The 26,396-nt window shown below is 45.0% G+C and overlaps 1 protein-coding gene across 1 annotated transcript; it reads right to left on the bottom strand.

Moving 5' to 3' along the window:
* Nucleotides 1-1,524: 1,524 nt before the first annotated feature.
* Nucleotides 1,525-26,387, bottom strand: TNN (tenascin N). The gene is made up of 18 exons (XM_086463041.1): nt 26,006-26,387; nt 24,634-25,011; nt 20,965-21,228; nt 19,893-20,078; nt 19,284-19,373; nt 16,282-16,545; nt 14,251-14,477; nt 14,144-14,153; nt 13,151-13,414; nt 11,334-11,597; nt 9,669-9,932; nt 6,752-6,882; nt 6,136-6,268; nt 5,122-5,273; nt 3,924-4,020; nt 3,072-3,239; nt 2,258-2,421; nt 1,525-1,677 (listed from the first exon to the last, which is right to left on the bottom strand). Exons 1-18 carry the CDS (start codon nt 26,385-26,387, stop codon nt 1,534-1,536), a joined length of 3,582 nt encoding a protein of 1,193 aa, XP_086319167.1. The 3' UTR covers nt 1,525-1,533.
* Nucleotides 26,388-26,396: the final 9 nt, after the last annotated feature.

Genomic DNA, 26,396 nt, shown 5'->3' with positions numbered 1-26,396 from the left:
TACGAAGAACATAGTACTCGCCTTTGAGAGGCGGCTCTCTAGCTAGTTCTCCTGAGCCAGGTCCTAGCAGCCACAGATCAGTTAACCGCTTTGCTGTATTAAGTCATGAACAGAGCACATAGTCCCTATCCCTGTTTTGGAGCAGACTTAATTTTCATAGCCCTAGTCTGTGCCTTGGTATTGCTCCATCTCCATAAAGAAGGCTTAGTTTAAGTGGGACAAAAAATAATTCTGCCACCCAAAGCAAAGAAGATAGAAATGTTTGAAGAGCTCCTTTATTTGCAATTTTATAACTTCCCCCAAACTCCAGGAAGGATTCTTTAAAATGTATTACTCAGCTTAGCATTAGGACAGAAAAGACCATTAAGACACAGGACAATCATGTTCCAATCTGCTCAGACAAGGAAGCCTTTGAGCAGGCATCATTTGGTGACCTCATACTTCTTCCCTGGCTGGAGCTGGTGGTCCAGAATTTTAATATCTGCTCAGAGAAAGAAAATAAAACTCACCTTTATGGCTATGAGGAGGAAAAAAAAAAAGGAACCAAATGTGAAAACATGCACTGGGGCTCGAGGGAGAGTGTGCAGGATCAGTTAAACTCCAACATGCTCATTTTAGAGGCAGATGACAAACATCATTTCAGTATCACTAGCTACCACACTGCTAATGAAAAAGCACAAGGCAGGAGAATGGACAGTCACATAGAGAATTTTGTTCATGTTCTATAAGTGGCCTCTTAGGCAAGCAGTATGCAGAGGGAGGTTTGGGATGGTGAGCAGAGCTTGCAGGAGCATAGCTCTTAGATTCACCATGTTCTGGGCCTTACCGAGGAGCGTGAACATTAATCTACTCCATGTCTCCTCGGGCTTTTCTTTGGGCTGGGAGACAAAAGACAAGCAAAATAGAGAGCAGGATTTTAAACCTGGAGAGATGCAATACTGGAGGTTGAGGAACCCAGCCTACAGCCCTCACCTGGGTTAACAAGCCTTGCCAGCAGCCTGATAACATTTCCCAAAACCCAGCTCTTTGCAGGAAGGATAGGGAACGTGCCCTAAATGATGAGGGGAGAGGAAAAGAGGACAACAGACAAAGGCAGGGAGAGGGGATAGTCTCAGGAAAGATCCCTCTAATATAAATTAGGGGGCTGTTATTTTTTAGTGTGTTCGAATTATTTTTTTGAAGTGGAGGGCAGCAGAGAAGAACAGGAGTCAGCAGCCTGGGTTTTCAGAAAGAACAGCATGTGTTAAAGCTTGTTTTATGTAAAGTTCATAGAAGTTGCATATATTGGATCAAGCAGGTCCTTGTCATGTTTAGCCAACCAGGGGAGCTACAAGTGGGATGCTCCCCACCAGCCCCCTCCCAGTCCCTGACAGATCACCCTTCAGGAGCTCCAAAGGCTGGAAGCAGGCTGCAGATCCAGAGGTCTCTGGGTGCACATTGGTCAGCAATTGTCTCTAATGTATTGGAGAAAGTTAGCTTTGTTAAGAAACACTGAATCATTATCTTTGGATACTGTCCTGCACAGAGTTCAATTTAAGCCCTGATCATCTTCTCCCCTGACAGAGAACTCTTCTTCTGCCCCAGGACTGGCCCATTACTGGAATACTGAGGACGGATCTTCATCTCAGTAAAGGGGATGGAGAATTCATGGCCTTTCCATGGCTCCCAGTTCACACCCTGAAAAGAGACGAAGGAATTTCTTTTCTAAAGTACCCAGACTAGATGTTACAAGTGTACCACTGCCCCCTCTGATACCATTTAACCTTCCAATAGAGACACTATTGTTCACCAGATTTTGACTGTAATTATAATCAGTCTTCTAGATGCTCCAAAGTCAAATCTCTGTCCAGTTTGGAACACAACAGGACTGAGCCATCTTCAAGTCCAAAATAAGCCTGTACAATGAGATGCACACCAAGGCATGCACTGAGACCCAAGGTATAGGCTACATGAGGCAGTGAGCCAGCAGCCCTGTGGCTTCTAGTGAGTGTTCTTTTATGTGTTCCCCTCAAATCAAGACAACTCCACCTAGAGTATCTCTGCCCACAACGATCAGGGGGCCATGAGCTCAAGTCCTCTGGATCCAGGGAGGACAGAATAAGAGCTTTAAGTTTCCTTATGGATCATTTTTCTTTCAAATGAAATGAGTTAGGATAGCCTGGGCAATCTCTCCTGCTCCAGGGAGAGACATCCACCCCATGTGTTTTCTCAAGGCTAGGGAGAAGAGCTAACCACCCCACAGAGCTCTGCCACTCACCTCACTGTGCTTGCTCTCCCCATATTTCCCATTGAGGTTGGCCAAGTGGCAGTTCTTGTACCACCATGCACCATGGTGTGTCAGAGCACAGTTGCTGAGAGCCACATCATTGTCTCTGTCCCACGTTGTGAACTTCCAGCCATTGTGATAGGTCATTGCATCCCCTAAGGGAAGGGGAAGACAGGAATTATGAGTTACAGACTACAGTTGCTCAGCCTGAGGGCTTATACACCCTTCAAGCAAAACACAGCAGGCCTGTCAGGGGAAAAGCAACGGCACAGGATAGTAATTTGTAAAGGGCTGGATCCTCCCAACTGAATATCTAAACCTTATGGCAAGAAGATATTAAAGGATAAGTGGAAAACTATGGATACAATGGCAATGGTAAGGATTTACCAGTGGCAGAAGCCAGCACCAGGAGAGCTACTGCAGTTGAGCAAACTCCTATCCTGAAAAAAAGCCACTTTCTTTGCACTTCTCAGCTGGGGAGCCCCAGAAGTTCCTGCCCCATCAGCACAGGCTACCTCATGGAAGTGCTTCCCAGTCTGCTTTTTCAGCTGATGTTTCACTGGGTTACAGAGCCTTCTCTTCCCCCTGAAAAAGCAACACTTTCTCCTGTCTTCAGCAGGAGATGGGCCTGTGGGCACGCTCTCCTCAGTCTTCCTAGGAAGTACAGACTTCTCTCCTCAAAGAGAACCACATCCGATCTAATCTGACCTAACGAGCTCCCACGCTACTGGCAAAACACACACAGGTCCCAGCAGTTGCTTCCCTGCGCTAAGCAGAGACAGCACAAGTACAAGGCACTCCTCACCAGCATTGCCGCTGTAATTCCCCACAGACAGCCTGTATCTGTCCCTGCTTGAGGCAACCTGGAAGAAGTCATAGGCAGCATAGACAGATTCGCTGGCTGTCCGCAAATCCACCCGGAGCTCATAGCGGATGGGGCCGCTGCTTGTGAGATTGTGCAGCTTGTCAAGACCTAGAAGAAAAAAAGTAATTACTCTCAAAAGGGAAAAAAGCCTGTTCACCTTTGCAGTCCTAAGCTCTCACCCTGTGGCCATTTTCATTAAATTAGCTACTTCCTGCCTCTTTCCTTCCCTGCTTGATGCTGTCGTGACATTTTGCCAAGTTTATGCTGTCTTATCTCATTTTCTAGCAAGAGACAGCAGTATCAGAAAAAAACAAACAGCCTAAACCAGCACAAGACTGGCTGTAGTGCAACATTATTTTTCCCAGAACATTTAAAGACTCTTGCTCCAAAGACCTTGACCTATTGAGTACTGGATTCTCTGATCCACACAGAGTTCACTAACAGAACAAGACAGACAAAAAATGACTGAGTACACTAAGTTTTGTGTAGTATCCTGGTCTTTGCATTTTCATAAATGCAGTTTCTTTATTTCCCCTCTTATAGGAACACACAAGCCTGAAATAAACATTTCCAGAGTTTGGCTTGCTCTGGGACTGCTCCAAAGCCCAAAGATGTCAGTGGAAATACTTATTGGGCCTTTAGAGATCCCTCAGCACTTCATTGGCATTTCCAGGGAAGGCACAAAAGCTGACAGTTCAAGACTGCAGGCTCAGGGGATTGGATATTTCACCATTTAGGTGCTTCTACAAAGCTAATCTTCAGCTTTTCACTGGTCACATCCATGTAATGTACCAAGCCAAAATTCCCCAGTGGGATCTCCAAAGCCTTCCACATAATTTTTCCAGCGTTTGTAGAAATCCACCTCGCCAGTGCTCCGCCTCTGAAACACCTGCAAAGCAAGGATTGCCGAGTGAGAGTTCATGACAAGTTGAGGAGAGACAAGGAGGATGGGGATGAGAAATTCTCATCCCAATTCAAACACAGACAAAAAGGTGAAGCATTCAGGAACAGACAACTCTAGCTGATGGTACACTGCACCTGAGCAGGGAACAGACAGAAATTAATTTCTGTTTTCTGACTGCACATTAAGCATTGGCGTGAATACTTAGTTGTGCAAATTTTACAGTTTACTTTCCACAAATGCCTATGGACAGCAAATCTGAGCATGATCTAAACACTTAAACAAAACAGGCTTAGCGACAAGATTCACAAGACATTGGCATTTCTAAACTTCACCAAAACCAGAGGGACTTGGGCAGTAACACACAATAACTTATTTCAGTGGAGAAAATCACTTATCACTGAAAATGAAAGGTGAAAAAGGGAGTAAAGATATTTTTATTTAACTGTTTAGCAAGACAGCTATCAGAGAACCTCAGATTCACTCCTTTATGTTCCTACATATTTCCCACCTCAAAGCATCTGTGCTTCTGCCTCCAGATTCCTTTGAGCAACTCAACAACTGCTGTGTGGTCAGGGTCCAGGTGCATGCGCATAGCACTAGCATTTAAAAAACCAACCGGCATCAGCTGAACTGTGTTAACTGTCCATACATCTAACCTTATACTGTGCTCAAGATGAGATAATATAGCTTAGTTAGCTCATTATGAAAGGCAGTTACACTAAGCTGTACTACCTCATCTTATGACAGGGATGAATCCACCCTCATAGACAACTGGCAAGAGGTAACACATTAAGCTGCCATAACTCAGTCATTGCCCTCAATCACCAATAATATAAGCCTGTGTGGCATTCATGACCAAACAATGAAAAAGCCTTTGAGCCATTCAGCCTCCCACAGCATTCCTACTGACAGTCTGAGGGGGTACATCAGCATCCACCACCCTTCCTTTTATAAAACATGCCACTCACCAAGGCAGGAGCTGAAACACGGTAGTGCAGTAGAGGAAAAGGAGCCTCAGCTAACACCATTGATTACAGCCATTAAAAAAAAAAACAAAACAACAAAGAGGAGCAGAGAATCACTCACTATCCACCCGCCTCCATCAGTGGTCATGTCACAGTACACCTGCATCAGCCTGCTGCCGTCCCCATTCAGGTAAATGCTGTACACGCCGCTGGAGGCGTTTCCATTCTGCTGCACCTGGCTGCAGTCCGCAGGATATGGGTAGAGGAAGGTAACTGTGAGAACAGAAGGGGCAAAACTTCACATCAGCAAAGCAAGCCATATAGCTGGAGGCAGCATTTCACACCCTTAGGAATCTCCCAAGGACAATGGTACTGAAGAGAAGTAAAGAAAGCAGCAGCCCCCACTGTGCACTCACACAGTGCCCAGTTGCATCAGCAGGTTGCTGCTGGCAGCCTTCCCCACTGCCTGGGAGCTGGCACATGGATGGGGTCCCCAGAGGCTGCAGGAGATGCAGTCCTGGATCATAGTAAGAGTGGGAAGAGGAGCCCTCGTTTGTGAAGGCAAGAGTGCCAGTAAACAGGGACTTTAATTTCTCTGCATTTCACAGTTTGTCCACAATTGGCAACCCCTCTGGGCGCTGGCACAGTAGGAGGGGCTCCCACAGCAAGCTAGCATGAGATTTTGTTTTATTTGCTGCCATTCTGGTGTGCATTTCCTGACCTCTGAAAACAACCTGGGCAGCTACCCAGTGCTGTGACAGTACTTAAACAGCTGTGTCCTACCATTTCTAGGATGGTGCAGAAAAACCTCTAGCATATCATCATCTCCCCTGCCCATTGGCAACTCACCATCAGGCTGTGTCCCACACTTGGCTAGCAAAGTTTTCCAGCAGCACTGACCAGCATGGGCAATCTCCACCCAGACTATCCCATTGTGTTTCCAAGCCTCCAGATGGTGTGGCTTAGAGTGGGCACCCAGCCAGGAGACACATCACAGATTTGCTACATGGTTTGCTTATGATCACACAGTTTCCCAGCGCATCTGTAGAACATGACCTCGATCTCCGACCTCTACCATAAAACACAACAGCTGCAGAGCACAGGGAAAAGTGCAACACCTAAGGCCAATTCCTACCTGTTGAGAAGGTACTATCTATCTTTCTGCTCTGTCGATCTCCCTTATAGGCCACCACAAAGACAGTATACCTCACTCCTTGTTCCAGTCCTTCCAGCATAAACCGTTGTTCGCTAGGACCCAGCTGTACTTCCTGCCAAATAAAACAGATCAAAGGTCAACCTAACTCCAAAGAGCATTTAGCTTTTCTGGATCTTGTACTCAAAATACATTTACAGGCTTTTCTTGTAGAGTTCAGACAGGCACATTCACTGTATATCCTTGAAACATGGAGTCCATCTCCTCAGAATGAAGTCTCAGAAACACTGTTAGGACACTGAGGACACTCTATCCCTGGTGAGTGCTGCCCTTCCAGGTAATAACAAGTTAGAAAAGTGAAGTAAAGAAGCAAACATGTTCTTGGCACCCAGAGTTCTGTTGGGAAGAGGCGTTCCTCTGTCACAAAGTTCCTCCACCACTTCCACTCATGACAGTAGCACATCTCCTTCCTGGGCCCTGGATAGCATAGATTCCCCCTCAAAATTGTTTTTCTGTGGTCCAGATACCCACAAGAGCCAACTGGCAGAGCCCATAATCATACAGGTGATTTCAGTGGGGTCTGAGGAATTCATTGTACCTTGCTTGTGCCATCTTGACCCTGGTAAGTCAGAGCATAGCCATCAATCTGTGCTGCAGGAGGAGTCCAGGTAACCACACCAGTGGAATGAGTCACATCTGATACATGGAGATTCTTGGGAGGATCAATCTCTATCGAAAAAGAAAATTCAAGTTCCGTTGCATAAATGAAAGACAGCAACTGCAGTGCAGGCCTTGGACTGAGCTTCCAATGGCTGATCCCATTAACTGGGAAGTACAGAAGTCACCCACTGACCTTCATAGCTAGCAAGAAACAGAAGCCTACATCAAACACAGCAAGGTCTGCTACAGCTCTGGTTTGGGATGTTTTGTGAGCCCTGCAATTGGCTCAACTGTACAGGGCCCAGGAGCTCCTGAGACATCTGCCTGAGAAGTCTCCATCAGTCTCATCTCTGAGGAGCATTCACAGATAGGTCAGGCTTGGGCTTTATACCCCAATCCTGGCCCTAGTGTGGCCTGCTGAGAACCCCTACCCTATGTTTCCCTACTGCAGATGAAGAATGACTTCACAGGTTTTATTGTTGTCATGCTTCAGCCTTCTTTCATAAATGCAGGCATACAAAGAAACCCACAGCTTTACAGTTTAGTCTGTGCTGTATATGGGACACCGGCTCCTTCATTGACATCAAAGGCTTAGGCAGACTTTTCCTGTGCAGTCAGACTGCCCAATTGCAGCATGAGGAGAAGAAAAATTATTTTTAAGCAGTGCCAGTTCACAGCAGTTGTCAAAAAGTGTCTTCTGAGATACCCACAACAGGGTTGCAGTGCTTCCCTCAGGATAAAAGCAATTTTTAAAGCTCGGCTGGAAGCAACAACAACGGAAGCAGCCTCTCCCTAATTTTCATACTGTGCTTGCTATATTCTATAGATCTTGGAAACATATTAAATAAAACAATTTAAGGAGTAAAGTTATCTGGCTTTCCAAGTTTTAGAGAGAAGGTTCTTGGTGGGCAGTGCTGGACTTCATAGAAGAGTGCTCTAACTCTGAAGTACGCCTGAGTTTATAGCAAACTGTAACTGAATAATTCATCTCAAGTCCCTGCTCTTCTATAAACCTCCCTGGGGGACTACAAGTATGTCATTGTCCATCAGCTTAGTAGTTCTCCATATAAACGAGGCAACACTTCCCAGACCTTGAAGAGTGCTGTGCAGATAAGCATAACAACAATTATAATGCATCAGTGAAATATCACAGTTGTGAAAAGGCCATGGAGAAAGGCAAGGCCAAGCCATGCCTGTCTCAGATAAACGAGAAGAGTGGAGCAGTGTGGCTTCTCCCAGGAAACGCTGCGCTCCTCATCCATAGGGTTACCACTTAAAATAGACACAAAGGCAGAGAAGAAGAAATCAAAACACCGAATTAAGGAGAACAACAGGGACAGTAACACCAAAGTTCACACAGCATGTTGTTTAACATACTGGCTATTCATTATAACTGAAAACCACATTTCACTAGAGTCATGAGTTAAAGATTAGTTCATTTTCCAATGAACTCATGCTTCATTGGACATGATGAAAAGGTTCTTCACTGAGAGGGTGGTTGGTCACTGGAACAGGATCCCCAGGGAAGTGGTCATGCCACCAAGCCCGTCAGAGTTCAAGGAGCATCTGGACAGCGCTCTTAGTCATATGGCTTCGTTTTAGGTAGGCCTGTGAGGAGCAGGGAGTTGGACTTGATGATCCTTATGGGTCCCTTCCAACTCGAGATATTCTATGGTTCTACGGTTCATTTGGGAGACCACTAAACAGTTGCTTTAAGTAAAACGACCAGAAACCTTCTCGGGAGTAGCTCACTACTTGTATACCTCCCGCTGGACAGAAGAGGGAGCTAAAAGGTACAAAATCCATCACGAGAAGCACGGGATGGGAAGGGCAGCCTTAGAGTTACAGTTTCACAGCACTGCTTTTAAAGGCCAGTCAGCAGTTTCCATGGTGGAGACCACCGCAGAACAGCTCCCTGCCACAGCCGGTTTTAATGCTAGGAAATAATCAGCCATTACCTTGAATAAGAAAATGTATTTTTTTTCTCCTCCAAAGTTGTATTATTTTAGCACAGGTGTCATTACTTTTGGAAATAACACACCAAAATGGGGGGGGGGGGGGGGTGGGGGGTGCAGATATTTCAAAAATATCCCTACTAATGTTACATGCATTCCCTCTCCCCACAGTTTCACTTCACGTGAAATTTCCAGTATCTCCATTTCATTCCAGTTCAAAAAAACAAAATTCAATTTGCTGAAACTCTCTTTGCATTTTTTAATTTCAGATAGGTTCAGTCTTTCGGCCTCCACAGATCTCCATTTGTTCCCATCAGCTGCCCTCGACCTCTGTAAGCACTAGAGAACTGTCTGGCATCTTGCCCTAAATCCAAGCTTCAACTGTTTTATCTCACACCAGCTTGATTCATAAACTAAGAAAGAGTACATTAGCAAGGCCAGTGGATGTGGAGTGACCCCAAAACGTTCGCAGTACACCATAATCCTTATGGCTGACTGAACAGGAGAGATTTAAGCCTGCTTGGCAGTCTCCTAGGACCAGTCTAAGGTCACGAGTCAAAGGACAGGCCATTATTTTTAACTGTCCCCAATTCTAAAATGGTTTAACTTTAGTTGTTAAACCTCTGTCATTGATAGTCTTGATAGCAGCACATGAAGCACTGCATGATCTTGAATAAGGCCTAGTGAAATGAGTACCATCAACTGTCATCACTCTTGTATTATGACATCTGCCTCTTCTATAATCATCTATAGCAGCAGTCTCTGCTATGGCGGTCTATACTCACGCACTTATCTCCAGAATGGGTTTACCCACTGTGCATCATCATTACCCAGTAATGCAAAGAGAGATCATAAAAACATAAAATAACAAGAAAGTAGGGTCCTTCTACCCACAGTTACCTGTCAGCGTGTCAGTGCTTGCCCTCTTGCTCTGCTTGTTACCCAGCTCTGCCCAGAGATGTATGGTGAACTTCATGCCTGGTTTCAGTCCTGTCAGGGTGGTGCTGCTCCTGTCCTTCCCCACTTCTATTTCCTTGGTGTCCCCATCAGCAGAAGTGTAGCTCACCATATACCTGTCTATGGGAGCTTGGACACTATTCCAGGAGATGGTAGCAGAGTCCTCTGTCACTTGTTCAGTTACCAGATTCTTTGGGCTGTCCATTTCTAAGAAATCAAGTGCAGAGTAGAAAGTGTGGGTAACTAAGAGATACACATGTTCCCCTTAAAACTTTTTTTTCTAAAGCCCCATGATTCTACCCTCAGGAAATGTAGGATGACATGGCTAATCACCACATTTGCTATTGACAATGCAGAACTGGAGTAAGACAAGGTAAGGCACTGAGGAACAGCCATCTTCATAGAGGCACCTTCAGGATTAAAATATCAAGCAGAGATAGAGGGAAGAACGATTGAGCAGAAGAAGGTCCAACTGAAATTTGAGGCTATGTCAAACCTGTATTCTTATGAACCTTAAGAGAGATCCATTAGACCAATTATTTGTGAGTATGAATGGTCCTGGAGTCCTGGCTGATGCTGATACTGTGAGGCAAAGAAAAAGATGCAAGAGACTGAGGCAGCACCAACACCCTGCTCCCCTTTATCAGCCTCTCCCACAAATATTTCTTTTTGAGTTGTGAGGTGCCAGCAAGGTGTAGTACTTCTCTATATTATGACTGAGGAAGGAAGTCCTCAGTAAAAGAAGTGGCCAAGAGAGAACATAATCATAGCTAATTCACCATATAAAACTACATTGCTCCTTCAATAGCTGTGAAATCACACTCTAAGATTTCCACAGGTCACCTGTGAGAGTGTTTGTGCTTGCCCTCTTGCTCTGCTTGCTTCCTTACCCTGCCCAGATACCAACAATGCACAGTACGTCTGGCTTCAAACTCATCAGGATAGCAAGACCTGTGTCCTGTCCCGCTTCTGCTTCATTCCCAGGAAATGCTAGCAGTGTCCTCTGACAATGGTCAGTCTTCAGCCTAGCTAAGCAGAGAACTTCTGTAAGCAAAAACCTTGATTAAACAAAGGGAATTACTGATAGTTAAAAGACTTTATCCAGGCTCAAATCATTTCCTACCCTTTAATTTTCTTCTTCCAAAACATGAAAATAGGGGTGTTTCCTTCCAAGCCTTGATTCATTGATAAATACTATTCTTATTATTGACACTAGTTGAGCCATTCTAAATTTAGGCAGGATTCAACAGCAGAAGTGTATACTGTGGGGCAGAACTCAGCCACACCTGCAAAGCTTAGCATACCAAAGAAAACCAAAGAGAGCAGGCAAAGCTGCTAAGTGCTTTAGCAAAGTGCTGTGAAGCTCAGGCTGGGCTGATAGTTTCTGAACTAACAGACTAGTCATTAGTTCCTAAACATTCTCTTAGCACCATCTCTATCTGAAGCTTGAAGGTGCCTCTAGCACAGATGTCCCCACATCACAAGTGACCACAAGACAAACCAGTGTCTAGCATATGCTCTGCAACAAGCCAGAAGAAAACAGGCCAGAAATTGGGATCACCTCCACAACATAGCGTCATGTAGAAGCACAAAGATTCTCTGAAATACCTGTCAGTGCCTCAGTGCTGATCTTCTTGCTCTGCTGGGTTCCTTTCTCTGCCCAGAGGAAGATGACATATTCAATGCCAGGTTTCAGTCCTGTTAGAGTCGTGGTAGTCTCGTTCTTTCCCACCGCCATCTCCTCTGTGTCACCATCAACAGAGGTGTAGTTCACCATGTACCTATCTATGAGAGCCTTGACCCTGTCCCAGGAGATGGTGGCTATGTCCTCTGTCACTTGGTCAGTCACCAGGTGGGCTGGGCTGTCGATTTCTGCAGACACAGTTAAAAGTGAAGAACACAGGCTTCATAGTCAGGCTGTACTGTGACACTTCCCCTCAAGGGCCTTGCCGGTTTCTTCCCTTTTCAAGTCCTATTTCTGATCACACATTGATTGGACCCACAAAGCCAGGAGGTGTCAAAGTCTGAGGTGGTTTGGCTGAGGTCTGTCTTTAATCCTTGTAGGAGCTTTCCTAGGTAACAGCACAGCCAGTCCTGACCTGGATGGAAGAGAGCTCTTGCAAAGCTTTCTTGTTTTCTCATGGTCACATGCCTCTGAAGCTCACATCCATGTCATGTGTTGAGAAAGTGAGAGAACAACCAAAGCTCTTTTGTTAAGAGACCAGGATGACCCAGGTACACGTTTACTCATCTTCCTTCAGAAAGTCCCTGACCTACAGCATGGGTCTTGTAAACACTTGCAACCGCTTGCAATTGATTCAGACATTCAGCTTTACAATGTTATAAACCAGTAACCCTCACACTGGGCAGATAACTACAGCTTCTTAACCAGAACTGGCCACACAGGGGAAAATCGTGATAAGAACAACTGAGGAACAAGGATTAATCATCCTATTGCAAGAAAAGGTGTCCTGTATACTGTTACTCTCTCTGCACTTCAGTTTCTTCATCTGCAAAGAGGAACTGAGCATTTCCCTATTCTAGGATGAAGGATAAACAAGTTAACCAATTAAAATAAAACAAGACTATACAAATACATAAAAGACACTGCTGCAAAGGCTTCATTTTCCCTTATAGAATCTCAGAATGGTTTGGGTTGGAAGGGACCTTAAAGATCATCTAGTTCAAACCCCCCTGCCATGGCAGGTACATCTGCCACTAGACCAGGTTGCTCAAAGCCCCGTCCAACCTGGCCTTGAACACTTCCAGGGAGGAGGCAGCCACAGCTTCTCTGGGTAACCTGTTCCCATGCCTCATCACCCTCACAGTCAAGAATTTCTTCCTAATATCTAGTCTAAGTCTACCCTCTTTCAGTCTGAAACCATTACCCCTCATCCTATCACTACACTCCCTGATAAACAGTCCCTCCCCACCTTTCCTGGTGCCCCCCCCCCTTTAAGCACTGGAAGGCCGTTATAAGGTCTCCCTGGAGCCTTCCCTTCTCCAGGCTGAACAACCCCGACTCTCTCAGCCTGTCCTCACAGGGGAGGCGCTCCAGCCCCATGATCACCTTCATGGCCTCCTCTGGACTCGGTTGAGCAGGTCCATGTCTGTCTCATGCTGGGGGCCCTAGAGCTGGATGCAGCACTGCAGGTGGGGTCTCACCAGAGCAGAGTAGAGGGGGAGAATCACCTCCCTCGACTAATCCCTATTATTATTCACAACACTACCCATTTGCAGTACATATAGATAATTAGGATCTCTCCGTGATGATGTTGAATAGGTGTCACAGCAAGATGCTGTGACTTGATCTGTTAAGCCAAAATCTCCCTCTGCTGTGAAACTGTCTTGAGATGGACTTACTCAGTGTTAAGACAAAGCTGGGCTGTAACTTATACTCTTAACAAAAATCTGTGCCCTCTTACCTGTCACAGCCTCAGTGCTGGCCCTCTTGCTCTGTTGTTCTCCCTTTTCTGCCCAAATGTAAATGATGTACTCTGTGCCTGGCTTCAGTCCTGCCAAGGTAGTGATGTTTTTGTGTTTCTCCACCTCTCTCTCCTCTGTGTCCCCATTAGCTGAGGTATAGCGCACTCTGTATCTGTCTATTGAAGCCTGGGCTTTGTTCCAGGAAACAGTAATTGCATCTTCTGTCACTTGGTCAGTCAGCAGCTCAGTTGGGCTGTCAATTTCTCCAACAAAAAGTCATAGTTATTTTAAGGTTTAGTATAGTGCTGTAGTAATCACAATGGTCTAAAGACACAGACAACACAAGTTCTATAGGCAGAGCTAGTATGTTCTATTAGACTTTCAAATGTATTTGGAAAACTGAATGAGCTTTGGGAAATTATTCTATGCCCAAAGACCTAAAAGGCACTTGTGTGTCAAAAAGCTTGCTTGTTCTTTTCTTCAGTTCAAACTGGTAAATTTAATAGAAGTTTTATCTTTAGCTATAAACTGTGTTTTGATTATGCAGTGTAAATAAATGACACTTAAGTGAGCTCCATTGGATATCACCATTTGTGCAGCCAAATCATTTTGTACTGTTGGATACAGTGCAAGGTAGATAAAACAAGGGTGCTAACTGCTTGCAGCTCTCTGCCCGTGCTGGGAGAGCTGGACTGCTGATTTCCACATGAACAGTTAGGAGTGAAGAACACAGGTTGTCCCAATGAGGCTACACTTACTCCTTCCCCTCAAGGGGATATCTTCCACTTCTCACCATTTATTTCTTATCAAGGATGGGTCTGAACTACAAAGCTGGGAGGTGGACAGTTCTGAGGTATTTCAGCTGGGTTCTAGGTCTCCTCCTCACAGCTGCAACAGTGACAAAAGCACAGCCAACCCTGCACGGGCAGAGAGGAAAGCCCATGCAGAATATAGTGTTAGTCTTTTGCTTTCTGAAGATCACAACCTCTTGCCTGAGTTGCTCTGGGAATTAACCCAAAAACCAAATCACCCGCTCAGAACCTCTGTTTGAAATGCAGCTCTCCTGGAACACATTTCATACTAAAGCAAAACTTCCTACCTGTCGCAGCTCTGGTATCTGTTGGGCTCCCCTCTCTGCCCAGAGGCCAGTGGCATACTTTTTGCTTGGCTTCAGTCCTGTCAGAGCAGTGACGCTCTTGTCCTTCCCCACCTCTGTGTCCTTTGTGTCCCCATCAGCTGTGCTGTATCTCACCAAGTACCTGCCTATCAGAGGCCAGACCCTATCCCAGGAGACTGTGACTGTAACTTCTGCCAGCCATCTGGCCACTACATGGACACCAGACTGGCAATTTTTTAAGAAACAGTTTTAAGGTGAAGAACCAGGCAACAGCACTAGTGAGGACTATGTTCACATTCTCCACTACAAAAAAAAAGTCACTTTCAATCTCCTCCCATTATTATGATTGTTCCCCTGCCCTTTTCACTGATGGAAATGTGATGCTAGATTTTACAAGCTTTAAGTCACTATCACAACACAGCCTGCAGGAACATGGCGCTTCAAGGATACTCAAATAGCCCGTGACCTTTACACACAGCATGGGGGTTTTGTTGGTTTTTGGTTTTTTTTTTCTTCATTGAACTTAAATACGTCTTAGCAGCCTGAGCAATGAAGGACTTGCAGATGCCTTCTAAATTATTGGAAGAGCATTTCTTATGCTGGCTTGTTCTGCTGCAGGCTCTAAATTCTAGGGCACAAATGCACAACCATCTGCCAGCCACACTGTAATTTACCACACAACAGCTTAGCTGCACTATGACTTACTACACATTAGTTATGGTAAAAGTTGTGATTTTCCACCTGTGTGTACTCATCTCACCTCTTTTGTGAGATGAAAATACATCACTTCTCATTTTAAAGGAAGATGCTGAAGCTCATTTGTGTCACCCTAGAGCAGTGCACACTGGGAACCTGTATTTGAATAATCACAGCTCAGCTAGTCAGCAGTATAAGATGCTCACCTGTGGCAAGAAAAATCAAGTGAATGAATTTCTTGTGTGACATGAAAATCAAGTGATATGAAAAACAAGTTTGTTCTTTAGTTATAATTGCACTGCAGCTGGGTATGGGCTGTGCCTGCATGCTATACATGCAGTACATTTAACTCCTTAACTCCCTGGGTGGTCTTGGAGCTTCCCAGCTAGTCATCTGCATCAGTGAGAACACAGGCTGGCTTGAGATAATGGACCAACTTGAAAGTAGGTGATTGACTGAGCTTCACAATTAAGCATCTGACTGATCCTTACTGATGCCCTATGGGTGGGAACTTCAGAGAGTCCTACAAATTCCCCAAGGCAGCTCCTGTTCTGTCTAGTCCAATTTATGTGCTTAAATGTGCTGGTTAACATCCTGAGTGGAACATGCCAAACACTCCCCTAGGTAATTTCTGTTGTAGAAATGCAGATTGCACATAAGACATCTGTAAATAGTGAGTAGGAACTGTTCCTGCACACGTGGCTGGCTCAATTATAAGAACTGAGAAAATAGTGGTTCAAGGAGTTTCCCAATCCATCTGCAGACACTGCTGCAAACACCCTTCCAATAGAGACTCCCTGTCACCAGGGGACAATGACCAAATGTCCTGTTCAGGAGATTTGATTCCCTATGTGATTCTTAATTTATGCCATGATCCAAATAAATTTGTTTTTCCTTTTAACAAACACTCTGTCATGACTATATGTGCAAAATGTGTATGAGCCCCCAGTCCTGCTGGGAAAGGCCACAACAGTCACTCAAAGAAGAGCTTGGAGGTGGTTTATGGTATTTTAAAGGTAAGGCTCAAGTTACATGTTCCAGTTATGAGGCTTTAGTTTTGTCTGCATTTCACTGTTCTCTGTACTGACAGTAACTGGTGCCTTGCCAGGCAGCCTGTCCACAACAGGACTCAAAACAAAGAGTCTTCAAGCTGGAGACCAGTTCAGCCACAGTAGTAAGAATCACATGAATTTTTTGCCTCACTAAAACCTGTGCAAAGCAGGAAAACTTGTTTATTTCTCCACTAAAACAAGTAAAATTGATGAAGGAGTTTGAATTTCAAACTCAGCTCCCTCCGCTGCTGCTGCTACAGCTTACCTGTCACAGCTCTGGTGCTTGCCTTCTTGCTTCTCTGGGACCCCTTCTCTGCCCAGATGTGGATGGCATATTCCATGCCTGGCTCCAGATCCAGTAAGGTGATGCTGTCATTTTCACTCCCCACCTCTATTTCCTTGGTGTCCCCATCAGCTGAGGTGTATCTCAACAAGTACCTGTCTATAGGAGCCTCAACTTTATTCCATGAGACAGTAGCTGTATCTTCTGTCACTTGGTCAGTTGCCACATTGGTTGGGCTATCAACTCCTGAGAGAACATTTCAAAGTGCAGGATTAGGAAACTCCAGCTGAATTAAACTACTAAAATACCTGTCACGACACGTGCATATTTCCTTCATTTTTGCCTTACTGCTTTGGCCAGCTAGAACACAGAATGACCTAGGTTCTCCCCTACAGCCCCTCAAGAAAGGCAGGCATCCATGAGAAACAGCATGGTCATTGTGGAGAAATGCTAGGCTTGTAAGGTCATTATGCCTCGGACAGAGCAAGGACAAGAGTTGAGTAGCTTGTTCATCAGGCAACAAAACGGCAAAAGGATAAGATTGCTTGTATCTGCTTCTCCCTTCTACAAACCTCTTCCCTCAGCTGGAAGAGGGAGCCTTGCGGTGGCAAGACAGCTCTGTTTTGGCTAAACAGTGCACAGAAACTGTTTCAGCACAAAACTCTGAAGGCTACGATGCCCTGGAGCGAAACTTATACTTAATTACCTAGAAAATTAATATTACAGTTAACATCCCTGCTTAATTCTATACATATATGACTATGCCACTCAATTCTCCACCTAAATCATGCTATACATAATCTGTGCAAGGGGAAACAAAGAACTAGAGAATAAAATGAGGAGAATAAGGGGTAAAAATCGGGACAAAGGGACTGAATATCTAGAAGAGACGGTCAACAGGCTGTGCTCCTCTTCCTCCACCTGAGGTGGTAAGAGTTCTTGGTAAGAACTGCGCCTTCGCCCAGCAGTTCTTGGGCCAGCATGATTACGGTACATCAGCGCTATTGCAGTAAGTGCATTTATCAACGGCAATTCCGCAGCTGTTGTATCTGTGGCCTTAATAAATTACCTGTATTTGCAACTTTGTGAAACTGTTTCAGTGAAAGTCCCCGAGAGGGCTCTGACAGGCAAACGTCACATCTTTACTCATAACGCAACAGTCAGAGTGGGGAGAAAGCAGGACTGTTCTACCACTTAGATAAAACTTTCATTTTTTTTTTTTCTGCAGGAAGAGCTTGCAGGCTACCTGCCCCACATTCCATGGGTTGGGCATTACCTTCTCGCTTGCCCTCCTTACAGCACCAAGTATAGGTTCCATTCTTTCTCTGCCTCTGGTGTCAGCTGTTTGTTGCTCCTTCCTTTCTGCCTACCCTGTAGAGCTGTGTCTCAGACTCCCCCCCAGCTTCTGCTATTTTAGGTGACAAATCAGAGTTTAGTGGTAGCTCTTGCAATAGCTGGTATTTGTCTTAGTCACAGCTCCTAAATTCCAGGGATTACATAATAATATGAGCAGGATTACTCATTGTGGATATTTTTTTCCTTTTTAAGAAGTTTTGAAGCCCCCATGTCTGTGAAGAACAGCTTGAAAACACAAGCCAAGGGTGTTCCAAATAATCAGAATCTACACAGGGAAGAAGAGAAGCCTTACAATGGCAGTATGAAGGTTGTAGGTTTGATGTTTCAAATCAATTTGCTTTTAATGGAATAATTTACAAGACAACCTCAGGAATGTCAGGCCTGATTTGAGATTTTTTCAGTCTTTGGATGCAGCCCGCCTACACTTTTGTAAGAGCCGAGTTTCAGAGTTTCCAGATTCATGTAAGTAGAATGAGAATTCAAAATTCTTCAAATTCTCTTTTGCAATATACTAGCTCAAAAATATTCTGCCTTTTTTTTTTTTTTTTTTTAAGAGCTTGAAGCATCAGTGAACCAACAGGGTTTCCAGATCTGCTTTAACATTCAGGTCTGGAATGGCGAGCCTGCCAGTTACAGGAAAAATAGTCAACTAACATAGAACCTACCAGGCCTTCTGGGCTGTACTGAGCGCACAACTGGAGCAGAATTCAGCTTCAAGATGCTTCTGTGCTCTCCCCATGCCAGAGGTGACTACATCTGACTTGGGCTCTGTTACAAGATGAAGCAGTCCAAAGCTTCAGCCTCTAAGGGCCAGCAAGTAGCTGAAGCCCCTTCAGTGACTTCACGTGTACGAGATGAAGACTCAAGCTACCACAGAAATGCCAGGGCTGTGCCACTGTGCAGCCCCCTAGACAAACGCAACTTCACCTCCATGAGGCAGGTGTATCAGACAACACAGTGGGCTGGGATTATAAGCCCCAGTGGAAATGCAGGCCTGGCAATGGTGTGCTAATCTGCTCCTCAGTCCAACTGTTCTGTTCAGTCTGGTGAACAGAAAAACAATGCTGGAGCAAGGCAATACAGGAAGGAAGAAGAACTTGTCCTCTTCCTTATTGCTCCTGGGCTCAGAGACCAGACCAAGCAGAGCAGCTAACAGCTGTGAGGGAGTCAGTGGCAGCTGCCCAGAGGATCCATGAGTAAGGACCATACCCAGACCACAAATCACGTGCGCTATCTTTAAGCGATGTCATCTTGTCAGTGATCTAGTTAGGGAAGTCATGAACAAGCAAACTTTAAGTTACTGCTGGACCTAGCTCTGAGCTCTTTTGAGTGTTGTTATTACATACAGAGGCCAGCTTACTACACTTACCCTGTGTGTGGCTGGAGCTGTTAGTTAAGTTAAGGGTGAAGTTACTCTAGGTTTAAAAACCAAGGCAAAAGACTGAGCTAGGGCTAGGTTTAATGTTAAATATACAGTGTAGACAAGCTTAAACAAGATATAAGCAGACTTGGCTGCAGGTTATGCATGAAGAAGCAGCCAACTGTACACCTATTGTGCTGCGATCTTGACAGATCTGTCCCCGAACCCTGTAGTAACGTCATTATCATAAAAGAAACTTTGAACATACCAGTCCTACCAGTCACTGAGGACGGTTTCCCCTCTGTATTGTCTTTCACGGGTATGACAGTGACCTTGTACTCTGTGCCAGGTTTCAGGCCTACAAAGAGCAATGGGAGCATTATTAACAATTAGGGAAGACAGTAATTTTTCTTGAAGAAAGCTTTGTTTAGTCTATCCAGTTTGCAGCACAGAGGAACTTAAAGCTTACATTTCTATCTAACTTCCTTTTGTTTTGAGAATGCCTTGATAGCACTTTTGGTCCAGGCTTTCCCTTAGGACATACATTGACTGTTAGTAAGTGGGGATTTCCATAACCTCAGTGTTACCAGCTCTGAAACAGAAGAATATACTTTATCCCTAACAAAGACAGAATTAAAGCTCAATGAATATGCCTTGAAACTTGCTATCCACAGTGCATAGAAGCTTTCTACCTGTGGAGGCACCCATCATTATGGGATAGGGGAACCCAAATCGATCTAACCTTGGCCTACGGCAGGCATTAGGTGAAAAACTGGCCATCCACACATGACAGAAGAATCATCTCAGGTCTACAGTCTGATCATCAATCACTCCTGCCACTTCTCCCTGCCCCTGCCCAGTTTGGAACAGTACTCACCAGTCATGGTATGTCTGCTCTTAGGGTCATTGCTTTTGGGCACCATGACCTGCTTCTCATCCATCTCCACAAGGGATGTGAAATTCAACTTGTAATAATCCACATCTGTTGGTGGGTTCTCCCACTCCACTTCCAGGGAGTGCTCCATCTCCTCCGTCACCCAGATGGCATTGGGTGCAGACAGCACTGGGAAGGACAGCAGAGGGCCGTGAGGAAGCAGCATCAGCACAAAGAGGTAAATATAAGATAGGAAGTTGCTAAACAGTCCTCCTCCCTGCCCAGTCACCTTCTCTGAGACCCAAGCCATTTTCCTCAGCCAAACTGAAAAGTTAAGCAAGTACAGCACAATCATTACTTCAATAGGCTTAGTTTTATCCATGGTAACACTCCAACTCAAGAGTTTTCTGGATCTCAGCTTCCACCTGTTGTGCTAGAAGCAAGAAAAATGTCAAATAACCAAACTTTTAACTGTTTTTGCCAAGTGCAGGCAGACAGCATAATATCAGCTGCTAACAAAATGGCATTTCAGTTCTTGAGAGACTGCTTCAAATACGCAGTCTTTCCACCCTCAACCTCCTAACCTCCGTAGCATCAGGCTCATTCCATCCTGGGAGGAGACTATGAGGAAAACTTGCTGCTGCAGACATGCTTGGTAAATTAGCATGTAGGAATGACATCCTACCTACTGTAAAGTCCCTTCTGCATCCAGTTAAACAGTGCATTATTCTTAATAATATGATGGCTTTATCTTGAATGCTTCCACTCCTGCTTCTTGCATCAGGAAACATTACAGATCCCCTGGAATTCAGGGGTATCAATGCAAGCAGGATTTGGACAAGATAAAGGGAAAGAGAGAAAAAATGCAATACATTCATCCCTAATGATACATATCTGGGAATGGATTCTCCAGAACATATCAATGACAAAAAACTGCTATGAGGCTGGGAAGAGAAAGTGCTCACCAGCACTCAGACAGCAGCTGCAAAGCCAAACAACGCGCTCCATTTGTTTGAGTGTAACTTTAAAGATCTACAGCTTCTGACTCTGAAAAAAAAATACTGCCTGCTCCTACCTGTACTTGCTTCTAGATACTTGGGCTCACTGGCAATCCCCTTCTTCACATGATGAAGCATGACATTGTACGTGGTGCCAGAGTGGAGACCCACAATCTCATAGCTGAGCTGCTCTTTGGGCACATGGACTTGTTTCACCAACATCTCGTACCCTACTGGATAATAGCTAATGAGGTAATTATCCACATCAGTCACTAGATCCCAGCTGACAGCCAGAGAGTTCTCTGTGGAGTTCAGCAGCTGCAGGTTCTGAGGAACAAGCACTAGAAGAGGAACAAAGGAAAACATTAGAACGAGGATGATGTCTTGCCACATGGCCAAGCAAGAAATTTTTTCAAACTTGTTTTGAATACAGAGAAAATGCAGAACTGGAACTCCCAGTCCGTAGTCATCTTGGATTTGTCCATTTCTTTCTGCCCAACAGCATATCATTAAATACAAATGAATATTGCAGTCAGTTACAAATACAATAATTTCCTGGATGACTCTTTACAGCTTCTAATCCCACATTGTCATGAGGAAAACTCTCTCATGAACCTGTCCCTTCCAATGCCTCTAGGAAGAGAAAGACAAGCCAAAACCACCTTTTTGTATTACTATCAGAGTTATTTCAAAGTGTCAACCAGTCCACAAAACTGGGGAACACAGCTTCGCCACGGCAAAAGTAGAAAACCGAGCTTTTATACTGATAGAAGCTTACATCTGGTGCCTGGAGGAGGCCTGGGCAAATCTGCTGCACATAACAAATTTCAGAAAACCAACAGTGCTTTAACCGTTTTGCCGCAAGACAGACAGCTCATCAGTGTCTTGAAGCAGCCCTTGAAAGCAGTCAATGTAGAACATCTGTCAGAAAGTTTACCTGATTTAATTACTAGTAAGCACATCATAAACTGATCAAACCATCTACCAGCTGTATTTCATTAGCAAGGCATTGATAGCAAAAAATGGATAGCAAGCACCTGGAAAAAGATATGTGTCAGCAACATTAGGTCAGATAACATCATGAGATTCTTCTCATTCAAAACGAAGCATTCATTTCCTTGTGTAATTCACAGCTTTCACCAAATTCCACCTTCAATATGTGCACGCCATTGCTTTTGATGAAAACTTTGTACAAAATGTGAGAACATTCATCCTGCCTCTCCTTGTGATATAGAAGCTGAATTTGAATCATCCACCTTTGCAGTAAAATAATAAAGAACCTAAATACATATGGTGTGGTTTATCCCTTGTCTTAAGCATAGGTCAGAAGAGGATTGTATCTACCTCTCTGAAGAGGAGAGATGTGGCATAAGAAACCACTATCAACCTTTTAGGACAGTGCCCAGGACAGTCTGTGTTTCCGAGCAGGGCATTTTGACAAGGGTTTCTTGCAAAGGTGGTGACTCTCTAGCCCAGGGAAATCTGATTTTGCAAAGTGGTTTTTTGCTCTGCCCTGAGATGCACCAGAACCATCGTCTCCAGCTGACCTGACAAACCCAAGCACTTCAGGACTTGACAAAGATACACCTGGTCAGGCCGGGGGAAGTGGCCCCGTGAAGGGGAGGGAGGCACTGCCTGGACTTGGTAACCCTTGAAAACCTCCTCCTCTTGCTCTCCAACAGCAGAGGACCTCCTAGCCTGAAGTGAAAGGTCCACCACAGGCACAGCACTAATTGCTGCGGTGAATTAGGAGGACGGGTGGTTGCGGGCTGTACCAGAGTCCATCTTGTGTTCTGCTCGCTGTCATCGGTCTCTCCCCATCAGGCAGCTTCCCCTCCACAAGCAGGCCGAGGCCCTAATGGCTGAAGCAAGCAGGAAACGAGCAGCACATTTATAGATCCAGCACTGGGCTGAGAGCTCACACGGGGGCTTGTTGGGAACCTGGCTCCCCTGGGAACAGCAGAGTCCCTCTTTATTTTCTTTCCCAGTTTCCTGATTACAGCACCAACACAAAGACTTCCTGGTTAAACTAATATTGTGCTGAGATACCAAAAAATTGGTTTTGTGGTAACCAGTTTTAAACTGCTGGTTTATTCATCTTCAGGTATCCCACAGTGCTATTTTGGAGTGCCAGTAAACAAAGTCCAGAAAGAACACAGGCCAATACCTGCTGTTCAATGTGTCCTTGTCCTCTATTTCTCCTTAAGAGGGAATTGCAAGACATTAATTATACTGTTGCATACTTGATAGTAACTTCTAGATGTTCAGACGTTCCAGTTGCCATGGCAATATACAACAAAATATGTCATTTCATGATCTGAGACACAATAAAAAAAAGAACATAATAATAATTACAACTAAATAAAAACAGTGCTCAGTGTAAATCTCCCAGGATGTAGAAATCTAACTCAAATTGGAACAGAAAAGGCACTTTGACATCTATGGGAGAGAAGCACTTGGCTACAGATGCTGAGATGGGAACCATTTGCCTTTGAACTTAAAACAATTTTTAAGCAGGAATGGAGGTGTAGTGCTCAGAAAGAGTAGCAAAATGGATTGTGCTATATGCATTAACTCTGTAGTGCTTGCTCACTCAGAGAACAGAGGCCACTTTCACAGCCTGTAGAACAGCTGCAGGTGCTGTGTAAGGAAGAGGATCCAAGGCCCTTTGGGAGAGGCTGGCTGGGCCACAGTTCTCTGCGAGAATTCTTTCTGCTCTGGGAGAAACTCTTCTTCTTGCCACGTCTGTAAAGGTGCTGCCGCCTGAGCCACAAGTCCCAATCTACTAACAGGAGAGAACAGCACTGGAGCCACACAGAAACACCTCTGGATAGTATGGAAGGGGTAAGAGAAGTGAAGTTTTGATGCAGAGCTCTTGTTTGGATGAAGAATTTGAGCTAATGAGCTTTTAAATGAAAGGTGAGTCTCTAAGAAGATAGGTCAAGCCTGAGAGGTGAGGGATGATCCGGAGGAGAAACGACCTGTGAGTAAGGTCACTGCAAACCCTTGCTGAGCAGTATCTGGTGCTCAGTGTGTGGCTGTTACCTATTGTTCCTTCATGAGGAGCTGTGAAAGATTAGACCAAGCAGGGATGTGCTGAGAAAGAAAGGCAGCTTCCAGTGTAAATGCCAAGTACTGAAGCCTGGAGTATCAACCTGTGGTTATGGGAAGATTATAGGTTTTTCACAATTAAGCAGAAACTGCTGGACACACACCTCAAGGTCAGGTCAGTCAGGTCTTCTCAGGCAAATCCTACTGCCTAGTAACAAAGGAGGATAAGGGAGAATTTCCCAAAGACCCCACTTCAAAGGGAGGTTATTGAAAGGAGTTGTGCATCCTTTGTCTCACAGGTTTATCAAATCAGCTACCTTATAGGTAAGCAGTGCACACTGCAGCAAACATGATTTTTACCTTCCATTGTCTCATTTGTGTGTCAAGAGACAGACTCTGGCTCCCTCTTCAATTACGGGCTCCATAAGCAGTTTTGCTGTCTCGTTCTAAACACAGGCTACTGCTAGCACTGTCTTTAACTGTGTTTCCACCCTTCCCCAATTCAGAAATGTTTTCCAGGCAATTCTTGAAGACAAGGACTAGTTAGCAATCCCTAGCACAGCAGGAACTCAGAGAGGAACATGGTGACCCCAGGCTTGGCTTACCTACAGGATGAACCAAATGTTTATGGAAGGTAGAGAGGGAAACTCAGAATGAAAGAAAGAAGGGAGAACTAACTCACAGGCATGTCTTACCCTGGGAGCAGTCAAGGCCAAAGAAGCCATCATGGCAGTAGCACTCTCCTGTGTCACAGAACCCACTGCCACTGCAGTCCCCAGGACATCGTTTCTCGCTGCAGTCGTCTCCAATGAACTCCTCGTAGCACTGGCAGATCCCTTTGGCTGTGTCACAGATTCCATTGCTGCTGCAGTTCTCAGGACAGAGCTGCTGGCTGCAGTCCTCACCAAAGTAAGGCTCATCACAGTTACATCTCCCACTGTCACAGTGCCCATGGCCACTGCAGTGGCTAGGGCAGATGGGGCGAGAGCAGTCACTTCCCTCCCAGCCCTCAGCACACTTACAGCTGCAAGTCTCATAGAGGAAAGTTCCTTGGCCACTGCAATGTGAGACACCTGGCCAGAGCAGCACCGGGATGCACAACAGTAAGTGTGACACACAGATGAGAGAAAATTAAAAAAAAAAAAAAAAGAAAAAATTAGGAACATAGCAATGGGCAGGTAGTGCAAAGGTGTGTTCAAGGTCATTAAAGGGAAAGCATAAATATCAAATGGAAAATATGGGCTGAAAAAGACCTGAAGACATCACCTTGTCCAACTGCCCCAGGTTCAAGGAGGGACCAGCTCCACCCTTGCCTTTCCCAACACATTTGTCCATAGTCATGAGGAATGCAGATTCCACTACCACCCCAAAGAGTCAACTGGAAAGCTTTTCACAGCCTCTAACCTGAATCTTCCTGGCTGTAATTTAAGCTCACCACTTCTCACCACAGCTATTATAGACAGCACATTATTCTCATCTGCTATACACCTGTATTTGTCATGTAAGCAAAGACTTAGCACCTCTCCCTGTCTCCATTCCCCTAACATCAGTTTGTTAAATCTTTTCTTAGAGGCCACGCAGTACAAACCTTTAATCACAGGCAGAGCCAGTGGCCACCACAAAACATCATCATCATCATAAACTCTGCTCTTCTAGTCAGTTACCAAGGAGTAAATAAAAAGACAAAATCTCAACAACTGCAAAATTCTGGAGGCAAAAAACAGAAAAGAAAAGACTGGAACAAGAAGTGCCTCCCTCATCTTCCACCCTCCTGTCCTCCAGAAGTTTCTCTATTGAATCTTCCCACCTATGTGAAACTCAGGAACTTGTTCCCTTCCACTTCCGGGAGATGCCTGGGGAGATTTCCCCTGCACTGTTTCCAGAAATGGTATGTACTACTGCATTTTGGGACCTTCAGGCTTCCCTTCACATCACAGAAGCCAGAGCACCACCCCATCTGTAGGACTCCAGCATTTCACTCAAGAGGAACCCCCAATAACCTTGACAAATGGCTTCCAGTCCCCAAATCTCTGCAGTAAATAGGCTGTATCTGGAATTGTTACTTACCTTGGCTTCCCCCACAGCACTTCTGAGGGCTGCAAACTTCTCTCAGCTCTGCCACTTCTTTCTCAAGCTTCTCCATCCTTTCAAACAGACCTTTAATGTTGGTAAAAGTTTCACAGTCCCCTTTGGGTGCATGCACATGGATGCTGTGCCTAAAGATTATATTCTGCTCTTCGTTTTCCTTGGCCTCCTCAGGATCTAGCTGCACCCCACTGTTGTCTTCATGATGTAATGGATCTGCTTCTACCTTAATCTGGGAGGACCTGGGCAGGTCAATCTTGTAGGAGTGGCTGAAGGATATTCTTTGATCATTGCTGGTGCAGTTGTGAGATGCAGGATGTTGAACAGCAGATGTCTGAAGAGGACAGCACAGCAATACCCCCATTGGGAATAC

Source organism: Leptosomus discolor, chromosome 3, assembly GCF_034619465.1.
Source record: "Leptosomus discolor isolate bLepDis1 chromosome 3, bLepDis1.hap2, whole genome shotgun sequence".
NCBI lineage: Eukaryota > Metazoa > Chordata > Aves > Leptosomiformes > Leptosomidae > Leptosomus > Leptosomus discolor.
The sequence above is the reverse complement of the archived record's forward strand: the minus strand, read 5'-3'. Positions and strand labels throughout refer to the sequence as shown.